Below are 24,956 nucleotides of genomic sequence, written 5' to 3' on the forward strand. Positions count from 1 at the left end.
ATTATCGTACTCGTACCCATCACTTGAACGACAAGTTTATTTAAAAAAGTGTCGCAAGGTGGATATATATATATTTTTTATTATTATTATTATTATTTCTGTTTCATAACATTTATTTCCCTGTTAGACAAATAGGGAGGGGTATTTAATGATGTCACTCATTCCTTAGACATATATAACCCCCACCCCCATACACAAAAACACTCTGTTCAGCAGGTTTTGATTGAGAGGAGTATAACATTAGTTTTTGTGCAGGAAACACTTCAATAGTGACTGGAGAAAAAAAATAATGTCAATTATAAGCTCAACAATATGATTTTGGAGATTAAATAACTTATACATGGTATGTCTTCTAACAAACATCTGAGAGCAAAGAGATGAGATGTAAACATGGGAATAGATTTGCTTGGCCAATTGTCTTTTCCATATGTGTTGTACCGTTAATGGTCAGTGCAAAATCCAACAGGCTTTTACCACATTTAACAGTTTTTAACCAACAATGTATTTTTTCATTGACAATTAAACTTGCTACACTGATGTGGTCTCTTACAAAGTGGTGTGGCACATATTTTTCAAAGGCACACAAAGGGAGTCAAAACTTCAGTGGCTCTGAAAAAAAAAAAAACAGCAATGGAAGTTATTTTTGTACAAAATAAAATTATACACAAACTCGTACAGTACAGTATAGATTGATAAGGGGGATCATGAGAAATCTGCATATGTTTTTATAAAAGAAACCTGACAGGTACAGAACAACGAGTGGAGACACGATCAAATTTTGAGATAACTAATGAATACATGGAATCTACCATTGGTGAGGAATCAAACAAGTACAAACGGTTTACATTTTAATTTCAATTTTAATCAATTTTCATTCTGTAGGAACAGAGAACAACTATTATTACTTGCCTACTTGACCACATTTAAAATAAGGATTCAGGTGTATACATAAATGAAAAAAAAGTATTGCACTTCGTCCCTTTATTTCGGTAGATTAGTAATCATTGTGTCTGGTCACCCACATTAATTCGCTTTGACAAACACGTGTTTAGTAGATTCCAAGATAATGGCACACATTATCATGGTAGGACATCAAAATGGATGTGTTTAAACTGGGCCTTAAGGCTCACTGACCGGCAAAGAGGGGGACTAGCGGCTTGGGTTCAAATTATTATGATGGCATCGTGAATCTTGGCAAGAACTGGAAAACAAACCACAATATAAAAAAAAAATCATTCTGCACAAATTGCCAGTCACTTTGGCATTAAGGTATATGTTTAGTGCCTTTAATAGAAACCACAAATATCAGTCAGGGTGCAGTATAATGTTATCTGGAAGGTCTTTTCAGTTGTAGTGGTACTAGCATCTCTGAGTCATGTTCAACTTCTACAAAGTAGGGGGGAAAAACACCAGACCGCTCAGAATGACCGGAAATCGACAAAATAGAGTTTGACTTCAGTTGTTTTTTGTTTCTTCCTTTAAGTTGTTTTTGTTTTATCCAGTTGGAGGACAAAGCTAGTTTTAAGAAACTAATAAATGGGTAAAGCAAATAAAATTAAAATATTAATAAAAGGCTGTAAGACTTCAAAAGCAGCAGGTTGTAAAATTATGTGTTTTAGGTTAAGGTGAGGACATGGCAGTCTGTTAAAGTACTAGTCAAATAAAATGTAAAAAAAAAATAATCAAACAGCCTTCTCTGTGCTATGCTCCTTTGTAATGGGGGGAAATGAGTTTACAGCACCTTGGCCTCTCCAGACTCATACTCAGGGAGGCTGAGCATCTGTTTCCTGACATCCCCGTATCAGGTGTGACTGATAGCAGTAATTGAAGTCTTGCTCTCTGACTAAAGGGATTCTCTCAGCGGCAACAGGTTTAAAACAGTTAGGAAACTGAATTTGAAGCGCTGTGCTTTCCTGACACGGAGCCAGGAGGGATAAGCACACGCTGGCCGCAAGACACCCCTCTCCTTCTCAAAAGCTGCTGTGACAAGTCGAGGATCCTCATCTCGGTGATGGCCACCTCGGACTGAGAGTCAGTAGTGGTGCAGGCTGCTTCGCAACCAACAAAGGATACCGGGTGATGCGTCAGCTTTCTGCACGCTTCACTGGGGAGATGGTGGGAGACTCACAAGGACCTCTTTCTTCAGAGAGACACTTTTTTTTTAATAAACTAAAAAAATGCCTACTTCCTTCCGGACAAATTTAAAAAAACGAGAGAGAATTTTTGATAAAAGTACTGCTTAGCTGTTTAACACCCTCTCCACTCTCTCTCTCTCTCTCTCTCTCACACACACACTTTTGCCATTTCAAGGCTTTTTTTTATACCCAAAAATGCACTAATGGCATTTTGTAGTCAAGCCCCACCCCACCTCCCCCACCGCCACTGCAGCTCAGCTATTTGTGCATCTGCATGGCTGTATCGCTGACATGAATGCAATGACAGTGCTTTTCGTCGCAATAATTAAATCTACTTTTCTAATAGTACATGAAAAATGTAGAAAAAACTACTGAATAAATAAGACAGTAGTCTTATTTTAGACAATGTCATGTCATTTGGCACCGTCTCTCGTCTCCCTCTTCCTGCTTCCAGTGGGGTTTAAAAGAGCTGCAGTAAAAACTCGGGGGCCCAGTCCAGAGCCGTCTGTGCCACCGCCAGCGCAGCAGCACCTAGTGTCGCAGAGATGCCCCACACGGCCATCTTGACTAGCTGGCTGGTTCCCGTCGGTGCCACTTCCTCCGGGACGGCTAGCTCCAGGGCAGGTCTGTCCCGTACCTGACGACGCAGCACGGTGTCGGGCCGCTGCTTGAAGGTGGCCATCTGAAAGTCTTTGAAAGAACTGATGGTGATACTGTGGAGGAAGAGGAGAGAGAAAGGAGTGAAGTTCAACTGGGAGACTATTTCTTGCAGTACACACTGCCACATGGAAAAAACCCAAAAGCATGCCATTTTCAAACCACGCTGTATTATTTATGGTTGATTTTAGCGTGATGTCATTGATTTATTTATTTTATAGTCGGTGACCTTCAGAAATGCCTCAGCTTTTTCACTTGTTTGTATCCCATGGGCAGAGTTTATATAAAAAAGCAGTCTAAAAAGCGGTAACCTTAAGAAACAAGGAAACAGATTACAACTGAAAAGTAGGAGCAGGCTGAGCAAGCAACAAGCAGGAGGTTCACACTGCTCTTTCATGCCCTTTACAGCAGCAACGCTTTCAGTCTCACATGGAGACGTCGAGTTTATACTTTTTTTGGTGGGGGCGGATTAACAGATTTGGTATATTTGTAACTGATTCGGATCCTGCATAAACACTGTACAATGACAAATATGTGAATGCTCAAGACTTTTTGAATGTCATATTTTCTAAACAGTAGCTTAGTACACAATGTTACTCACTCATTGTTACGCAGGTTCATATTTTCACACAAGAATGTGTTCAAATAATCTGGAATCAAAGGCATAATTTATGGACAACAAACTCTCCTCCCAATTATATCCAGAGAGGTTTAAAACATAAGACTTTGAACTTTATGCAATTAGTTGTATCATCGCTTCTTCTTTTAGTACATTGGACAAATGATCTGGAAAGTTGTGTCTTAAAACCAAAACGAACCGAAAAAATATATGTAAGCTCAATGTCTTAAAGAAAACAAAGTAAATTTTTTAATTAGACATCTGATTTATCTCCTCCAACTCTCATTAGGATCTAGCACTAATGCTGTAAAGCTGAAAATAGCTGACAGGTAACTCCAGAGCAATTAACTTTTAAACTTTGATTTCAACAGCTTAAAACCCGAGAGACCTGGAGTTTTTTTAATCTTTTCTTTAAATGAAACTTATTCCCCAATAAATAACAGTGTATTCTTATTTGTACAAGTATCTCACTTCCCCCGTTGCAATAATTTATTTTAGATGTTCATTGCACAGGTGGTGAATGCCAAAATGTGCCATTTTTCATGTTGAAACATTCCAATACACTTGAATATGGAGGCCTTGTCAACAGGCATCAACAGCGAGATTTCCTTATTCATGTTCTTTCTATCTTTCTTCTTTTTTTAACTTTTTATAAAACTGACCCAAACCTTACATTCCTGGCATTCAAACAGCTTGATGATATTTTTATAAAACCCCTCACAGTGCTCAATGCATTGGGGATAGGGAATGCCAAAATTCTGTCCTTCCTGTCACTGCTCAGCCAGAACGACAGGGCAGCGCCGCAATCGCCAAACACCACCGATCACCTGCATTTCCCTATACTGCCCTCAGAGCACTCCTGTATGTATAAGCCGCAGAAAGCCTTTCATAGGCAGGATAGTAATATCCACCTTAAACATTCGTTTCCCTGCCCTGAGTACCATAGGCTCTCAAGTCTTTCTACTCTTCAGATAAGGCACTTGAAAGGGCAGCCCCCTGCAGCACAGTGTGCCCTTATACTGAAGTGGTGCAGAGATGGAGCTGGGACTTAAGACACTCCTCTAAGCAACCAGTTATGATCCAACATTCCTGGAGCAAATCGTCCTCTTATACCTTATTAGTTAATTTTCAAAGGCAGGGAACAAAGGAGACGAACGCAAAAACCATTGGGGAAAAACCACAGGAAAAAACCATGGAAAAAAAGGGAGTTCAAAAAGCACAGTAGACCTAACCTATATGTATTGTGCATATAGTAGTTAAGTAAAAGCTCTTGGATTCAAAAAGACTGGTACGAGAAACTTTTTTTTGTACTGGCCGCCAGTTTTGACATTACTGTTTCTACCAAAGACACAGAATTCCAATTATATTTATTGCAGCGTATTCATTACATGTTAGGAAACTGATTTTGTGACTTAAGTTGCCTTCTGTGTTTTCATTCACTTTAAAAAACACACAATCTTATTTGCCCTCAAAAAATGTGTTCCGAATAGATCTGTGAAGACGATGCAAAACATAATTTCTGTGCTATTGCTGAACAATTAAACTCCTTGAGGCAGAAAGTAACCTCCCCCTATTATTCTATGCACATTGCACGAGAAACTCATGCAGCTACAGACAGACAGTCTGCCTTTTCTTATGTTGTCTGATCTACTAACCAAAGAGTCAGCATCAAAAGTAGTTCAAGGGGTGCTGTCTGGACTGCAGGGAACAAGATAGAGCCTGTGGGTAAAAGCAAATAAATCTTTGACGATCTTTAGGTGGGCTATATTCAATGAGTTAATATGCCCCCATATCACAGTGTTTAAGTGCACTCGTATTGACTTATTTCCCTTATACTAGAGTAACAGGTGCATCTCTCGATTTATATTCTTTACCACTTAGCAGCGCCTGAATTACGCTAGACAGCACTCGAGCCTCTCCCTGGCTCGTTTCTCATTTGGATGTCATCCTAATTTGTCCTGTGCTGTCTCTCCAATGAGAAACGGCCCACACTGATTCAGCACAAATTCCACTGGAAACAAAGTACAGCTTATGGGACACCAGAGGGAATGAAAAGCAATTTGTAACTGACTGTCACTCAAGGCCTTTATGAAATAAATATGTTTGCGTGGTGGGGGGATGTAGATTAAATTTACAAAAGGAGAGGCTTGAATGCAGGAACAACAGGGAGAAACTGAGCTGTCGGGAAGACGCGGGCTGCGCTTGACCTTGCGCGGGGTGAAGACCCGATCCGACGTTGCCTGGGCGATGAGTGTGACCTACAGAAATCAACATTCCTAACCCAATGGATCTGCACTGCAGCCTTATCTCATATCGATCACTTCCTTCCTGATACTTTAATAACCCTCTTCCTCTTATTGAGGTATCTGTAACTGGTATAGAGCGAGAAGTGTGCAGAAAAAAAGATCAAGAAAAAAAACGATGAGGCAACATCAAAACACTGAAAATAAAAATTGGAAGCCTAAATCTCTAAATGTTTTCACAACGTGGCTTCCAAAGAGAGAGACTTTGCATTGCCCGTGTTTACCTCCTTTTGTCTATCTGTGGACTGTGCTACTTCCACCTTTTTCTCCTCCCTCACCTCTTCCCTCGATTCTCTCTGCCCTCTCATGTCTCTACCTGCTCGTCCCTCCCCCGCCCGCAGCCCTGGATCTCCTCTGTCCTCCACTCCTGATCCACTCTGCGCTCTGCCGAAGAGACATGGAAGAGGTCCAAACTCCCAGCTGCCCTTGACCTCACTCAGTTCTCCTCCTCACTCACCTTGGCCAAAAAGTCTAACTTTAAATCACTCTTTGAATCCTCTGCCAATAACCCCTGCAAACTTCTCTCCACCTTCTCCTTCCTCTTCGCCCCCCCCCCACCCCTTCCTCCTCCTCCTTCTATCTCTGAGGACAACGTCTGCTCATCTGGTGTTCTCTCTGCCCCAATTCGCAGACACTACTCCACTAGTCCGCTCCAGATCTTGGCTTGCATGCAGTCCAAGACATTGACTCTTACCTACCCATGCCTCTCCGTACACTCCCTCCAGACTTCTCTGGTCCTCCTGCACCAGAAGACTAAATTTGCCCCCTCTCCGCTCCCCTTCCTCCAGAGCCCACGCCTTTCAACCCTTGCCCCTAAGTGGTGAAATGACCTTCCTACTGAGGTCAGGACAGCAGAGTTCCTGACCACCTTCCAAGTGATTACTCAAGACACATCTGTTCATACTCTACTGATGCTGCTTATTCTCCTGAGCTGTTCAGCACTTTAATTTTACACTTCATATGCTTCCTTCTGCTCCTGCTCACTTCTACATTGTTAGAAGTCCTGTTGTTTTACAGTGATTTCCCCTATGCTCCCTCCCTTTAGCACTAGGACTTCACTGCATCATATCTGCACTTGCTACCTCTTTGAACTAGGATGTATGCTTTGTATATTAATTGTACTTCTGCCCTTTTGTCATTCTTAAACTGTACTTTGTATTGATTATATATGCACTTTTTGAATGCTAAAATCGAATGTTGTATTGATTTGTAATACTGCACTTTCGTAATGCTTGTAAGTTGTAAGTCACACTGGATAAGGGCGTCTGCCAAGAAATAAATAATCTAAATAATAAAGTCCAGCCAGAGTTAATACAGTAAATCACAAGATTTGGCAGGATGATGCCTGCCAGTGGGGAAAAATTTCACACCAAATGCTGTACACATTCTCTGATTTGAAACAGTCTGGAGAGTACTGTGGTACTTGTTACAGGTGGAGACTGCAGTGAGAAGGACAGCCTAACCGTATGTTGCTGGGCTGCTATCTTTAGCACAATTCATTTATATGGGCTATCATTTTACAATCCATAGGCCTATCTCTCAGTACTCCTCTTAAGAGAATGTGGCCCACACTGCAGATAGGCTGAACAATTGAGAGATATCCTCCAGAAAATATACATATATATTATTATTACCGCCCTATTATTAATAATACTAATAATAATATTAATAATAAATCATTATTGCTATTATTATTAATAATAATAACAATAACACTGGGGTAAAAGCATTTAAATTTAGAAGACATTATTCCCTCCATTGCTCTACACTTTCAGGTCAGGCAGTATAATGGAGAGAAAGGTTAAAGCATCATGCATGCTCATTTCATCACCTCAAACGAACAATGAGAGTAGGAGCACACGGGCCCCTGGCACCCTGCTGTGGAGCGCCAGCCTCGCGAGGCCGCAGATGCTGAGGGGAAATGTAATTTATGCAAAATTAGGCATGCACATAATTACCAAGGGACATGTCTTATTTATTGCATGAGGTATCTGCCCCCATGAGGGGCGTGAAGTCCCTTTGACTCCAGAAAGGCATTGTAAAGTAAATCTGAAGTACCTCCAACTCTAAAATACTCTTCATTTTCACACACTTGCTCTTTGTTGCTCTAAAAAGATATACATATTCCTGTACAGGGTGTTTTCTTCATAGTGATTTTGGATGAGAGAGAAACAAAATAAACTGTTGATGCTTTTGAATGGCAAAGTGGTTTTTTTGGGGGTTTTTTTGGTTGTTTTTAATAGAATCCTAAAATACTTTTTCCTTCTACGAAATGAGATCTACAAATTCAATCTCCAGTCTGACCAGTAACATTTAGAAATGTAGAATTGTAATTGAGACAGGCAGGACAGAGGGCTGTTATATTACAATACTGTTAACCTTATCGACCACAAAGGACTTCTGTTTGTGATTTCATACTCAACAGCCCCACCTTCTGGTCAAGCAGCTCCGGTGACATAAAATGATAAGTCTTCTGAGCTCTGATTTCACGTCAGTCACACACAACTATTTCCATCTCTTGGTAAAATAACATTAAGACATCTGATTTCCGTTTTTAAAATGCTGATTATTTTACATTTGAACAGGCAAGTAAAATAAACATTTAGAGTTCTGATTGATAAAGTTTAAAATCTATTATTTTTCAATTTTCAATTTTTAAGGAGCGTGGAAATGCATACACTACTGTTTTATTATTATAAACTATTTAAAAGATAAAACAGGCAGCTTTGTAAATGAGGAAAGACACATCAGATCAACAAACTGTTGTCTTGAGATGGCAGGGAGGGAGCCATGCCTTGAAACTGCACAATTCCTGTCTAAGCAAGACTACTTTCAAGGAGTTTCTGTAATGATCTGCACAACTCTCAATCAGTTCAACTGCCTTTGCCTACCTTAAGTAAAGCGCCTTATCCTGTGCATCCTGTGCATCCTGACAGAAATCTACTCCTCCCGTGTCTATGCACTTCTCTCGGGCATTGGCGCCTTCACAATGTAACAGTCAGCACTTGTGATTAGTGCTGAATTCTCCAGGTTTGGTTGCGTCTTAGCAAGGCTACACGCTGTCATTTACACTAAAGCTACACAACGGACTGAGTCCACTGATATCAAGGACAAACCAAAAAACAACACAATGTACTATATTTACCCCAAACCGCTTCCATGCTGAATCAGATTATATCTGTGTCCAGAGGGCACCCAGTACTGACCACACTAATCACATTGCACAAGGTGGCACCTGTGCTATGTGCCTGGAAGGTTTCTGGTCTATATTGAGACCATCCTTAATGGCCAATAAGGGAACCAGCTGAAGACAATGGAATCCATTGTCCCAGGGATCCCAATCCTCTATGCAGGAGTGAAGGGTGAGGTCAAGAGGAGACTGTTCAAGAGGAACAGCACCCTCTAGTGCACAGGAACTGTCAGGTCCAGCAATGAGAAGCGAGGGTGTGTTTGAGTTGCATGACCCTTGTGATGTGACAGACATGTGTAACCGGTCACTCCACATTAAAAAGAAAAGTAACAGTGTGCTGATTGTATTCATTAGACCCCAATACAGAGACTGCTTCATAGGCAATAACAATTCACAAAACCAAAGACAAGCAAACAGTTAGTTCAAGGCTGGCACACAGAGGCTGAAAAAAAAAATGAGGTTCTGCTTTTAAAGACAGCAGATAAGGAAGCAAATATGGATAAATAAGGAAGCGTTTTTCATTCTGGTTTCAGCCACACTGTTAGAGAAGCCTCAGGAAAACCCATGATCCTGTCTTTTCTACTAAATGTTTTCTCTTGAGTTTGTATCACTTTTGTTAATGGCTTTTGCAAACAGTAGGCGCAATGTACACTATATATTTCTTTGGAGCCTATAAAAGTTTTTCACCAGCGCAGCACTACTTGAAAAAGCCCACTATTGCAAGATCAGATCAAAAGCAGCTTTGCTGACTACTCAGTGATGCTCGCTCCATTCCAGCACACTTGAATCTGAGCATCTGACAGGTGAGAAGATACATAAAGTCGTTTTCAAGGTAACCCACCACTCGGTTAGGTAATCCAATGCACTCTGTAACACATTCAAACATGTCATATGCAAGCAATGCTCCAAGGTTACATCTAGGCACTGTCATAGGAGGGGAAAATTCAAGAAGTAAAAATCCCTCCAATTCCAGAGTGGTTTCACTGCACTTTGTAATACCTCATCTCTCCCACTTACCTCTTGCGGGGCTGGAGGGCCGCTTTCTTGGCCAGCAGTGTGGGAGGGTAGCATGTGAAGAGCTCGTGTGCGGTGCTGATCAGCTCCTCGTAAGGGAGATTCTGGGGGATCTGGGAGAGGAGGTGGTGGACGCTAGCCATATCACACTCACTGCTTTTCACTTCCTTTTCTCTGTGCAAAACGATCTGAAATGGAGGCAGAAGGAGAAAAGAAGTCAAATATTTTAGCTTTTTTGGTTTGTCTGTTTGCTTTTGAAAATAAAATCCACATTGGTTTTAAGTGGGGGAACATTTTTACTATGTTTTTTATGTCTTCGTAGTCTCTTACCACAATTCCACCGTTCAACTCTACAAGTCCATTCAGAAAATTGGTAATACATTTTGATCTGGATCAAAAAGCTCTGAGAATCATCGTGCTCCGGTTGGACACTAGCTACCTAACAAGGCAAGCTGAGCTATATTTTTCAGCCGCTTTATTATCCAAACTTCAAACACAAGCATGCCCCTTTTGGTTTCCATCCAGCATCTAAAGGGGGATAGGCTTATGGAGAAAGAAGAAAGGAGCCATTTAAACTAATCTTGCACAAACAGCAAAAGTCTTCCAAACAAACCTCTAGTGAGATCATTATAGCTTTTTAATTAACTGGTCTACAACAAAGTGCTCCAGATTCCCAAATGATGTGAGAATAAGAAACAAAAACTAATGAAAAGTTTTATTAAAACCTTGCTTTTCTTTTAAACTTTTAAAACAAACAAAAAACACTGAACGCAAATATAACTAAAAACATAAGCAATTCAAGTACCAAAATGTGCTCTTTACACCAGATTCCAATTAGTTTAAAGAGCATTAGAATGACTGGATACCGAAGAAAATTAAAATATAAAAGACAACAACAAAATTATATAGATTTAAATGGTTTTATGCCTATTATTCTAATCCAACATCCACAGATCTGACAGGATACTTACGAAAAAAACATTGTTTTATATGTATATGCCCTACGTGAGTATGTTTACACGTGTGAGTATGTGTGACTGAAACCTGGAACTTTGAGAGCGATTTCTGTCTGATTCTGATTAACATTCCTTCAAATCAGTGCTATTCCTGGGAAACAACCTCTCGATTTTAATTCTATGGTTCTATCAGGGGAATCTGTCTCTCTGAAATTAATCTTTTCCATAATCAACAAATTCTGGGGGAGCTTCGGTGCAGTTTACTGCAGTGCTTGTTTGCATTCTTTAATAATAATAATAATAATAATAATAATAATGTGTATTCCATCAATAATAATAATAAATCAAAGCTTTTACAGTTTTCAGCTTTTTCATTAGGTAGTAAGGAAGTGTTGTTGTAATGGAGGATCATGGGAAATGAAAAACGTCCGATGAACATGTGCACGTTTAGAATCATTCTTCTTCACTTATCATCTTAAAAACATTACCCATGTATAGAAAATACATCTTGAAAATCAATCTGTAGTAAAAGATAATTCCCTAAAATGGTGTAGCATTAACTAAATGTAACACACTTTACATACTGCTTTGAAATTGAAGGAATTGGAAGAACAGAAGAATTACAGCCTGGGCCATTCAGAGATGCCTGTTAACCTTTTTCTGAATCAGGCCCTGACTCAAAGTACCAAGTCCCACACCCCCACCTATTCCTGCATGCACATCATACACAGGGACAAGTACCAGAATGCAAAGAGGCCCCCGATAAGAAAACTGATTCATACCACTGCGGCAAAGTAAATAGCCATCAAGGGGTGGGAGGCCAGGAAGAAGTCGTAGAGCCTGAGGACATGTCGGAAATCTGAGAGCACATGACCATACCAGGTTATCAGCCAACTCAACGCAAAGATGGTCCCCACTTCAGCCCTGTGGAAATCAAAACAGACATGATGGGAAGGGTCCTAGTGGGGAATTAAATATTCATGAATAAATAAATACATAAAAAACAATAAAGGATTTTGTTCTCAGGACAGGTCATTCAAAATGGTTAAAGTCAGGCTAGACTATGGTGTTCTCACAGAGCCTTGACATGCTCAAAATGCTTCTCCACTTCCACAGCAGAAAATTGGTTGCTGACTTTTCCATTCGTTGAAACACTTAACTAGGAAAAACTCCTCAGATGGAACACTTTGTGCCCTGAAGCGAAACAGCATTTGCCCAGCTACAGGTACAGCATACATTAGCAACCGAATATCACAATTGATATTCAGAGTGCAAAACTCTGCTGTTTATACCAATACTGCGGTGCTGGACGGCCAGTCAATTAGTGCAAAACGAGGTCTGACACCTCAAAGTGGTTCTCTGAGGCAATTAATCAAATGAATATGGTATACTTAAAACTCCTATAATTAACTTTAAATGTAACACGTTGAAAAGCCTGTAAGACAAGTCACTGCCATATGTGAAAAATAAAGATATTATTTTCATAATAAAAGCAAAATGGGTTTTTATGCTAAACCTACAATATCAGTGTATGAGTGATGCACACTTAACAGTAGTCTGGATCTTGCTGTTTGGTGCAGGCCAAGATCTGGATTAAGAACAACTATAAAGCTCTGCCACGAAAGCATGTTTCCTAGGTTACACACAGCTTTCTAGCCCATCTTCCTCAGCTCTGCTTTCCCCAGTCTTCCCTTCAGACCAAGTACAGCACTGTAGTCCTTGACTTGACTGCGAAATTGCTGACAATGGTGCCAGTTATGATGCAGATATCTGTCTGCTGGGATCTGAACTGAGACAGGCTGGCTTTCGGTCACTAATGATTCTGAACGAAAGCGGCAAGGCAACACTGTGATAAAAGACTTTGGCGTCTTTTATTCCATGTTAGGATGAGTAATTTCTTCTTCTCAACTTCATTACAGCCCAAGGACAAGATCTTGCCGAACCCCATACTTTTCCAGTCCTGTGCTGTCACTTCGGGCTTATGGAACACGACCAGCCAAGTGTGACAGCTCTCGGGATCACAGAATGGCTCTGGGACTGTTCGGCCAAAGCAGGGGAGTCTTATCTGCTCTCCTGTGATTGCAGTGCAGAAAATTTGTTTTATTCTCCAGAAAGTGTACAACGGACACCAAAGATATTTTACTGAGCAAAGTAAAGGAGGGCAGCACTTACGCAAAAGGCTATGTTTACTTTATTTTATCTGACCCAACAGGAGCAGGCAAACCTTCCCCTCCAGCTCCTCAGATGCAAATATGAATTATTTATTTGGATCCTCTTATTCTCTAAATTTTGTATGTTCCTCTTTAAAAAATACCTTTATTTATGTTCTCTACCACTAAAGCTGCATGCAACCAAAACACCTTCATTGGCTGCTCCAAATAAACACCCAAAAGAACACAGAGGATTTGTCACTATAGTGAATTTAAAAAAATGTCAAAGAGTCAGAGTGCAAATCATTGTCCACTACAAATTGTGTTAATTGATTCATTCACTTACAGTTTTGAATAAAGGCCTCCACATTTTAAATTTCAAACAAATACATTGACAGAACTTAAAATATCAGTAAGGAAAACAACAGAAATACAGCACATACATTTTCTCACTTTTCTATGGGGAGTGATGTTAACGTTTCTTTACCAGACTGATGCAGTTACACCTGCCTGACACGTGAGTAGGAAAAGCAACCAAAATATGTCATTTTCAGAAGTGGGACAATATTAAGGCAGCAATAAAAACAAAACAAAAATCCAACTGTGCACTTTATACATCTGCCGACAGCTTCTTTCAAAGAGTACACAGTTCTGAGATAGTCAAACCTGTAGCTTCCCCAATTATATTTTGCAGAGGTACATTTTTTGTCAGGTGATCAATTATGCACATAGAGACATGGGAAAAATGTTCCTGATAAACAGGAAATTTATTGTATTAATTTACTGGAAAGTTTTTTTTCCCCGTACTTTTCCCTTCTCGCATTGCATCAGTCTTGCTAGCTCAGGAGCACAGAGGAGGAAGTGCAGTAGAGGAAATCAATAGAATAGATTTTCTCCATATCTGTTTCTTTTGATCTTCTGCAATTAATATCCTGTGACAGACTTGTATCCTGCACTCTCCAGACATACTACATACAAACTGCAAAGCAAAAATATACACAAACCCCCTCTGGAGAGGAAATGATTTATTACATTGCATCTGATCATTGCGAAGTAATCCAAATACTGTTCAAATAAGAATGCTATTAATTTGTCCTATGTGTATTTAAATAAAAGAGCATCTGCTTTTGTGTTTAAATAAAACATAACTTGTACTAAAAATAACCATTTGTACCATTTAAATATTTCACTGCCACCGCAGATTGTGTTAGTATAAATGGAATAGTACCTCTAAAAAAAATGTTATATTAAACCAGAGACAGATTAATAAAATGTTATTTGGAGCACATATGTTAGTGTGCGACTCCATTTTTACCTTTACATTTCTTTACAAGATTCCTTACAAGATTATGGATGCGAGTATGTTTCCTTTGCATCGTCCTCTCTGGATATACATTTAATTTTTTGAGTGGAAAAAAGTTGAAAAATTTAAAACGTACACTATGCAAATGCCTAGTCTTCAATCCTGAGGAAGATCATAGCCAACGAAACAGTGATTTGTACTGAAATACATAATTTTTTGGAGCATATATACATGTATGCAGGTATTAGTATTTAGATTTAATGCTCTCAAATGTAACCTTCTATTTTTTTTAAAAACTAACCTGCCATCAATTCTGCTGCATTTCTGAGACAAACACATGAAACACTGTTATCAGCAGTTTACAAAAGACGGATGCTGACTGACATAAAAGCTGTGCTGTTTTGAAAATGAACCGTGTGCATTCTTTCTGTGTAATCATTCAACAGAGAATATGGTTATGCTGGCAATTCACAAAGAAATTAATTCATTGCCTAGCAAATAGTTAAATTTTCATTCATGGTCCACCTTTCATGAAAAGCATCCAAATGATGTACAGTGGAGAAAAACATAAGTCACAACCAATTTATGGCATGGCTTCTTTTACTACATATTCAAAATACACAAAATAACAGGGCATAGCAGGGCATTTTATAATCATAGGACATAAGAGGAGAGTGTGCACAGGGTGGACCTGAGAAGACCGTAATTCTACCTTTGATAAACAAGTGTTATCAGGAGAATAGGTCTAATGCAGGTTATTTAAATATGAAGGAGCAGAGCCACTGAGTGCCCTGTACGTCAATACCAACACGCTGTCTGTTGATTTGCAACAAGAGTATAGAAAGAAGGAGAAGGGTCACATGCTTAGGCATTTTCTATTTAATTTGGAATGCAAAGAAATCAAATAGAATTTCATTTTTTGCAATACAAAATAAAGAAGAGCAGTAATAAGTTATATAGTGATAAAAGGATGTACTAGTTTTTCAGCATCAGGTGAGGAAATATAAGACTGATCAATATTACCTAAGTGAGAAAGGATATCTATCTGACACTGCAATGTCAAATCAGAATAAAAAAAATGACTCCAACAATTCTGATCATAGCATTGGAAGTACTGAGATGAAGAACTAGTCTATAATTATTAAAAGGTACTTATCTGATTCTGAGGATAAACCACCATGTCTTAAATCCTACCAGCATTTAACTACATTCAAAAATTAATATCCTGAAAGCAAGATGATAGCACACAGGCAATTAACAGAGTATCATAATTAGTTCTCAATTAAATTTGATTGTCAGCAACATAGAAGTGAAAACAAACGTCATGTTGCAGAATGATATATCCCAGGGGTAATATTTAAATACTCCATAGCAAAGGACCCAGAGAGGAACCTTGGGGGACAGCACTTATAACAGCTGTAGAGGCAGATGGGTAAACAAAACAAATCATGTACTGATACAAACATATGAGGTGCAAAATTCATAAAGCGAATATGGCCAACACTAACAAACACAGCACCTACAACCAGTTATATAATAGAATGACTGCACTAATAACAGTAGTCTTTGGGCTATGTTGAGGAGTTAAAGCAGATTAAAGTGGCTGGCATGAATTATTATGATCTATACAATACTGCAGCTGATTGCAGTGGCAATCGGTTAATGTCTCTATAGGTAAACAGTTTTAAATCACGGTTATCCTAACTTCACCTGTTCTCTCAATGTATTGCGTGTTCACCCGGAGCATTTTCAGACTGTGCCCCTCAACATCCTTCATCAGTAGCTTCCCCGAGAAGATACTGTATGGTACTGGAGGTGATGTAAGCATCTGGGGTTTTTGTGTTAAGTGAGGGACTGCAGTGCATATAAAGGGGAAGAGAGGATAAATAGGGGCCCCATGAGCAGATTTAGACTAGAAGCAGAGTTGTATGTGAGAATTGAGAAAGAGATTGGTGTTGAGCCTGATATAACCGTTTCCCTGCAAATAGTTATTGCTTTAATCCTGACTCTCCTCTATTTATTATTTTACGCAAAATGGTGAATCCCGTAGAAAGAAGCCGAAAATCCTACATTTGGTGTCAGTAGTGGGATAGAATCTATGCCACAACTGGAAAAAATATATTATTAGACTCACTGCGCTAAACAAGAAGAGAGGAAATGTGGGGTGCTGTGGCCTGGAGTTGCCCTGAGAAAGAAGGTTTAAGTTTAAGTTTCGTAAGTATAAGTTCTGAAGGCTGAGACAAAAGCCTGAACACACCGAGTACTTCTGGGAGCTCTGGGACGCAGCCTGGTTGGTCTATCCAAAGTGGGACAGAGTTACTGCAACTTGTCCTATGGCAGTTCAAGTGGGGTGCCAGCGATGATCCCACGCCAGAGGCAGATACTGAAGACGTGAATGAGGCCCAGATGGCAGAGACGAACCCCCGCTAGAGGCAGCAGCTGAGACAATGAGAGGGGCCCAACAGCAGTACAATAGCAGAGACGAACCTGCGCCAGAGGCAGCAGCCGAGACGGTGAGTGAGGCCCAGAAGGGGGTGGCAGTGACGAGTCCCCGCTTGAGGGAACTACCGAGATGGAGAGCGACAGTGGCACAGAGCAGCAGCACAGCTACACTGAAGAGGCCCAGTGAGAGAGAAGCTACACAGAGCTGGTTAGCAAGGGCCAGCGACAGCTCTTGGCTGACGAGAAAGACATCCAACTGGAGGGGGAGCACCCGGGTCACGCACAACGAGCAGGCGATGATAGTGAGGCTCCACCAGAACAGGCCTGCACTTTACCAAAGAGTGCACAGCAGAATGACAGAGACCCTTGAGCAGCAAAGAAAGGAAGATACAGAAGCGAGTGAGTACCAGGAGCAGTTGGTGCAGTCGCGGCTTCCGCTCGAGGAGGGCAACATTCAGACCGAGTGCTTGCCGAAGCGTGATATGTGTGGTGTCCGAGAGAGGGATCCACTGCAGCAGCAGGCTGAATGTGCCTAAGAGAAACGCAAAGCAAAGCCTTCACCCAGCAGTGGATCCATATAGGCTGATAGTGGTGATGATATATATATATATATATATATATATGTATAACTATATATACACAAACAAACATTTAGCCCAGCAGACTTCTACCTACACTCAAGCTGACAACCTGTCACCACCAGAGAGCACAAATCCTCATTGTACTGAGGGGAGCTGCAGAAAAACAGACATCACTGGATCCTGATAAGTTAATGATATCTGTCAATGTGCAATTAGAAAACATTAAACACTGCCCAAGCCCTACTGCAATGTTTAAGTGAGAGACGTTAATGGCCTATTAGTTTGTGAAGTGTACTGAATTATCTCTTCAGGAAGTAACTCCTTTTAATTTGTGCAGAAGCCAGGTGAGATGCTGTTCAGTCCCAGTGGACGAGAGCTACTGATATTTTGTATTTTGTGTTTTTCTTCAAGATCAAGGTGAAAAAGCTTCGCCATTCTGTTGCCTACCTGTAGTACCCAGCCTATGATTGCTTTCTCTTTGATCTTCATCTGCATCTTCCATATATCTGTTCATATGCCAGTATGGAAAGAAATCTTGAACTATGTTCCCCGTTATTTTTTTAAGTTTAACCATAAATAAAGCTGTTTTTAAAACTGAAAAATAAAGAACTGTGGCAATCAAATTCAATGGTCATACCTTTGCATGAAAGTGTGAAGTTCTGGATCAACTTGCTCCAAAATTGGCATCAAATAATTTAATATGTGCTTTGTGCTGTCCATGGTGGGGTCCATAAAATCCCTAAAAAAATTAAAAAAATAAAAAATAAAACATTTTACATATATCTTTATAGTGCCCAATCCCATAACAAAACAACCCAAATGTACTTTTGAACTTCAGTAGCTGTTTTCACACTACACCATTCTTCAGTGGACCCGGACCAGCCCCAGGTGACTTGCCCCTGAGTTCAGCCCCGCTTGCATTACCATTGGCGCTACAAAACACAGGTTATGATTTGCCCCGGGGTTGGACATGACCATTTCACATTACATATTATTATCCCAGGTCAAACATAGTGTTGGGAGAGAGAAAAAGTAGTTTCTTTGCTCACTTCCCGATTGTTTACGATTGTAATCTTTAACTTTATATATATATATATATAATTTATTTATTTTTCTTGCAGCACTGAGATGCACTTCTGTCATACACAGCATTCTGCATGGCAGTCGACAACCGTGTGAACACTTTTAAATTGCATTTTGATCCATCCATCTGTCGCTGGATATTTTCATTTGCCCACAGCAGGACCAACTCCCGGACTTCATTCTCACAGCTCTCTTGCCAATTTCATTTACAAACACACACAGATACGTGTCCCTTGCCCTTTGAGTTTGTTTTTGTTTTCAATCCGAGGACAGCGTAACCCCATTGTATTCACATTCATATTTTGTAACCCAAGGTAAGTGCTTCGTCCTGGGTTGGAAATCCGAACCCTGGTCTCTAGCAGGGGAGAGTTCACACCTGCTTCAGAATTTCATCTAAGGTTGAAAATGACAATGTGAGAGCACTTCATTTTCAATGCAGGGCCACCGGGGTTCAACTGTCTAATGTGAAAGCAGCTAGTGTGTGGTGTGATTATTTATGACGCAGAAACAGCACTGACATTTTAGATCCCTGTATCGCAGACTTACTCTGTATTTGCGGATTATTGTCTCCAATTTTGAACCAATCCCATTTATTTCCCATAGATACCCTGCTCACCCGGTTCCACTTCCTAGCAAATACAATTTCCCCAGTATACAAAGAGACTCTCTGGCATGAAAGGGCTGTCACCATGATGGGTCAATGCACACAACAGCAGGGAAGTGAAGCACCATAACACCAACCTAGGTTGGAAAATTACTGCACTTTCACAATTGTACCTTCCTGGCTGGAGTCAGCTTCCTACTCTGATCTCTCAAAACCAAAAACAGCAGAAAACAAGGATTGCATTTGACCAGTATATGTGATCAGCAGTGCTCTGGATAGTTACTTTCCATAATTCAAACAGAAAGCAATCTGAATAATTAAATGGGGAATTTGCAGAGACCCAATGAAGCAAATGTTTGGATAAAAGGGAAAAATAATCAAACTCCTCATTTAAAACCAAGAACTAAGGATCTTGGGAATTAATTTGTATTTTTCTATTTTTGTTTTAGAACACAAACACAAACATAGATTTTGTTTAAAGGATTCATATAAACATATCAACACAATATGCTCTCTTGGCAAGATCCCCAAAATGTACTGAATACGATTTGATAATTTTCCAAAAATGTGCGTTCCGGTCTTCACTAGAGGTTAAGAGACAAGGCCCTATGACACTTTCAAGAAGAGCACATTTCTACAGCCTCTGAAATAATACCAACATGCTTACATTTATAAATTGGTGACATGTTTATGTGAACCCATTAAAGTTCAAATGTATTACTTTTTCTTAAATAAAAGATTTTTTTTTTTTTTAATTAAGTTTGAACATACACTACCATTCAGAAGTTTGGGGTCACTTAGAAATGTCCTTGTTTTCGAAAGAAAAGCACATTTTTTTGTCCATTAAAATTACATCAAATTGATCAGAAATACAGTGTAGACATTGTTAATGTTGTAAAGAAAAAGCCGCATCTCAGACTGGCCACTAAAAAGAAAAGATTAAGATGGGCAAAAGAACACAGACACTGGACAGAGGAAGATTGGAAAAAGTGTTGTGGACAGACGAATCTAAGTCTGAGTTGTTCGGTTCACAAAGAACATTTGTGAGACGCAGACCAAATGAAAAGATGCTGGAGGAGTGTTTGACGCCATCTGTCAAGCATGGTGGCGGCAATGTGATGGTCTGGGGGTGCTTTGGTGGTGGTAAAGTGGGAGATTTGTACAGGGTAAAAGGGATCTTGAAGAAGGAAAACTATCACTCCCTTTGCAATGCCATGCCATACCCTGTGGACAGCGCTTGATTGGAGCCAATTTCCTCCTACAACAGGACAATGACCCAAAGCACGGCTCAAACTATGCAAGAACTATTTAGGGAAGAGGCAGTCAGCTGGTATTCTGTCTATAATGGAGTGGCCAGCACAGTCACCGGATCTCAACCCTATTGAGCTGTTGTGGGAGCAGCTTGACTGTATTGTATGTAAGAAGTGCCCATCAAGCCAATCCAATTTATGGGAGGTGCTTCAGGAAGCATGGGGTGAAATCTCTTCAGATTACCTCAACAAATTGACAACTAGAACGCCTGTAATTGCTGAAAATGGAGGATTCTTTGACAAAAGAATTGGAAGTTGTAAAATGTATTATATTTTGAATTGCTATGTTTAAAGTAAATTTGAATTTGTAATGTTTGGTGCCTTGTACTTAACTGTATTCTTGCACTTTTTATGTTGTAAGTTGGCCTGGATAAGGGAATCTGCAAATAAATAGATTAAAAATAATAATAATAATAATAATAATAATAATAATAATAATAATAATAATAATACAAGTTTGAAGGACACAATTATTATTTCAATTAAAAATCATTATTTCTAACCTTGTCAATGACTATATTTCCTATTAATTTTGCTATATTTCCTATTAATTTTGCTATATTTCCTATTCAAACTCATTTCATGTATGTTTTCAAGGAAAACAAGGAAATTTCTAAATGACCCAAAACGTTTGAACGGTACGTGTCCATTTCATGCTTAAAGTTTATGTCCAATCTTGGTAAAACAGAAATATTCATATTATAAAATACAGTGAAATTCTATATATATATATAGGATATAGTAACATGTACCACGCATCCCTGAGTGTGGTGTACCGAGCAGAAACGAGTATTCAGTGACATTATTCCAAATACAAAAATGCTTTGTCAATGTTTTATCTGTTTTTGTTTGTGTTTACCGAACAAAATAGGTTACATTAGAAAAATATGCAAACAAGAGATCAACATTTTGAGATAAAATCGAGTTCAGTCTGTAGTGTCCACTCTGAATGCAGTGCATATATACTGTGCTGTTGCAGAGAGCATCGAGGCTATCCATTGCAATGAAGACACTGTGTTGGGACTAGGGTTAGGTGATATGCAGCCCTGCCTTTTAAAAAAAGGGTGGAAGGGTGCAGATACAAACAGCAGAAGGGATACCCCAATTCAGGATACTCATTCAACAAATAAATAAAGGGACAGAAAACGTTTGTGCAGTTGAACAAGTGTCGAGGTTTGATTTATAATATAACATCAGAGAGGCAACGTTGACCCATTTCTGAAACTATCTCCACCTTCGAATGAGAATAGGAAGGGGCGTTATTCTGATCCATGAATGTTACAGCTGTGTGATGCCAAGTTTCATATTCTTCAAGTACATAATTTAAGAGCCGTTCTGAATAGCGTACTATGTGTTTGTACATCGCTGTTATCTCTGTATATTCATGTGTGTGTGTGTGTGTGTGTGTGTGTTACAATACGAGAAAGCTTTTTTACCTGAGGTGATGATTAGACAGCTTCTCCACCATAGCTATTGCCATCCTCTCCCCAACAACCAATAAGAAGGTGACAACAATGTCATGGTAGCCTTGATAGTAATGAAGCTGGGGATTCTTCTTCAGAACGTCCAGGATGATGTCAATCAGTTGTTCCTGCAGGACCTCCCTCTGGTCAGCACGCATCCCTGAGAAAGAAAGACAGTAGTATTGTAACTGCAACAGACTGGACCATCTATGGTCTACAGCACTGTGCATAAAGTGTTCTCTATTTTCCACTTTGCATTATAACCTATCACTTTCTAGGTATTTTTTCATCTCTTGGTATCCATTCAATATCTTCTTCCAGTGCATCCAGCCCAATTGCCATTTTAACATTTTAACTCATACATATGTGTTGGATATCTTGTATAACCTTGCACCACTGTAATACAATGCAGGTTGCAAGTAATTTGTGTTTCCTGTGTACTCTGTGGTAATTGGGTCTGTCTTTTCAAAAGTTGTTAGCTCGCAGCTCCAACATTAACTATACCTTTTGGGAAACGTCGCATAGACCTGCGGACATCAAGGAGCACTTGGTCGAAATCCTTGTGGTTTTCCCTGACATCTTTTCCTGGAGATAGTCAAGCATATATGTTAGTAATTTTTCTAGTTTCATTTGGGGGGTTTTCCTGGAAGTACAATAAAATAATGAATCACATTTGGATTGCAATTCCAAAAACACTACATTAAAAACAACAATGAGCCAAGACTCCTTCTCATGGTAAAGGATTTTACAACGGGATCATGCGTTATGAAGTGCTTTAAATTCACCATAATACATAACATCGAAACCTGATATTCTGGACAAGTGTACTGATAGTGCTGATGGAATTGTGATGACTGTCCAAATATCTACCATCATGAAAATATGATGTCACAAAGCTGAGAGTGTGATATAGTGTACAAAACATTTAATTGCCTTTTCAGACACCTAACCTCCATCTCAGAGACCACCTAAACTAGAAACTGCATGGCACAATCCATTTATCTTATCCTCAGTGTCTTTCCTTTGCATCTCACCTTTCTGAAATTGTATGCAATAACTTTTAGTAAAAGCCAATACAATTTACTCTTCAACCAAGTCATTCAAAAGCATATTGCAAGTCTGCCCCTGCTATGTATCACTATGAGAGCATTGCAGTCACACCAGGTGCAACGAAATCAACACTTGTGGCAGCACAGAGGGCAAGAAGTCATTCAAGAGCAACAGATGACTAGCTTTCATCTGCACCCTGTGAAATGTAGATTCTCGTGACTCACAGGCACACACACCGAAACAGTGTGTGTGACGACACGTGTGCACGCACATACACAGACCCATGTAGAGTTGACACTGCACCACTCACCCGGCTTGGCAGGCAGATCATACACATTGACGCTGAGCAGTTTGGGCCACACTTTCCGTCTGATCTCATCTGTCAAGAGGCCACCTTCACTCACTGCGGCTTTCCGCAGGGTCTCAACATCCACCGGATCGCTGTTTAGAGCCTTGTGGATCTCCACCAGTTTCTGCCTTTTCCTCGACTCTTGTTCTGCAGGAGAAGTTAAAATGGCAATTATTTTATTTTAAATATGTCCTGTACGATCACAGTATGGGTCTAAAAGTGCCATACCCTTGTCTTTGCAGGTAGGCAGGTCTCCAGTAAGAAAGTACCTCAGTGTAGTGTAGAATGTTGTTCTTCTGATAGTGTATATCAATCTTAAATAAATGATTTGTTTGTGCATGCCGAGATTATACGCATTTTAAAGATGTTTTGTATTATTATTTTATCAATCGGAAGACCTGAGTGCTCATGTGTCACTTTGAGGTCAGTCACCATTACACTCATTCCTCAATGTACCTGTAGTGACATATTGTTTACTCTAAATACTTTGTCTAAATACTGCTCCTCATAAAGTGGAATGAAGGGCGAATAACAGAAAACAGTACAAAACACCTGAGAAAGGATTAGACTTTAGTTTCATGAAGAGGTGTTTGTGTGTGTGTGTGTGTCATGTACTAGCCTACATAGGCCCACTTAAATGAGCTGTACCGCTTTATTATATGAACTATCTGAACTATCTTATATGAACTGTTCAAGGATATCCATGCAAAAAATACAGTGTGATGGGATGCATAGTCCGAGACAACTGGACTGTACCTGTAAATATCATAGCTGTGCTTTTGTTTAAACATAAATGTGTCTTTTTCAGCCCCACATCTGTTCTAGATCGGCGAGAGAACAGTACCACGTAAGCACATATGGAGACAGATCCAGTTATGATGACAGCTGTAGTGTTATGGAATGAGTATTGTTACAGTGTCCCATACAAATGCACGTCTGCCTTTGCTTGAGAAAAAAAAAAAGATACACACATGCAGGACAAACCGAAAAGTTAATAGTACAATCACAATTTAATCTTCATACCTCCCTGTTTCTTTACGTTTCCATTTCCAGGCACTTGGGGTACAGTATTCTGCTGAGGTTTCTTTGCCTTCTTCATGTCCGTTTCAAATACGATATTATCGCAATTGTTTTCAGTTAAATGCCCAATACTTTTTAAAAAAGGAGGTGGAAAAAGTTGTACAGTATAAATCAGTAAAGCTGCCTTCTGACATCGTATTATGTGTCGCTTGACTGGTATTGTCTTTTGAAGCAAACGCAAAAAAAAAAACAAATAAAAGAAGGAAGTGTGGTTTATCTTTCTCTGATTGGCTGAGGCGTGAGGAAAACCTCAAGGACACGTTTCTGATTGGCTTAATTCTGTGCTCCAGGGTTCTCTTCCACAAGGAGCTGTCAAGCAAGTTTAAACGAGAGGGACGTGCCACGCAATGGATTGTGGGACGTGTAGTTTAACGCAATCAACAACTAAGTTTGCATTTATTAAAAGTATAGGGTTATATGAACAGCAGAAACAAATAAATTACATTTATAATTACTTTAATTATCTTTATTTATTTCTTCATTTTCTTAATTAGGCTATTGTTGTAAATACTACTAGTAGTATAGGAATAGTAGTAGAAGTAGTGCTAATATACAACTAGTTCTATCTTCGCCTTTTCCAAGCAGCAGTATTGATGTACTCAGATACGTACATTTAAATGAGGTACAATATACGTAGGTTGTCATTTAAGTGAAAGGCAAATAAACC

General features: G+C 39.6%; 1 protein-coding gene across 2 annotated transcripts; it reads right to left on the reverse strand.

Annotated features, from left to right (window-relative positions):
* Nucleotides 1–840: 840 nt before the first annotated feature.
* Nucleotides 841–24,504, reverse strand: LOC136760417 (TBC1 domain family member 20). 2 transcript variants are annotated; one of them, XM_066715811.1, is made up of 8 exons: nt 24,233–24,504; nt 23,171–23,356; nt 22,315–22,395; nt 21,784–21,970; nt 17,988–18,089; nt 11,657–11,798; nt 9,922–10,106; nt 841–2,848 (listed from the first exon to the last, which is right to left on the reverse strand). In XM_066715811.1, the coding sequence occupies exons 1-8, from the start codon at nt 24,306–24,308 to the stop codon at nt 2,596–2,598; spliced, it is 1,212 nt and encodes a 403-aa protein (XP_066571908.1). In that variant the 5' UTR covers nt 24,309–24,504; the 3' UTR covers nt 841–2,595. The 2 variants fall into 2 exon arrangements, with proteins under 2 accessions (XP_066571908.1, XP_066571909.1); XM_066715812.1 differs by lacking the exon at nt 17,988–18,089.
* Between the last annotated feature and the right edge of the window lie 452 nt (nt 24,505–24,956).

This window comes from Amia ocellicauda, chromosome 10 (assembly GCF_036373705.1).
Source record: "Amia ocellicauda isolate fAmiCal2 chromosome 10, fAmiCal2.hap1, whole genome shotgun sequence".
Lineage (NCBI taxonomy): Eukaryota > Metazoa > Chordata > Actinopteri > Amiiformes > Amiidae > Amia > Amia ocellicauda.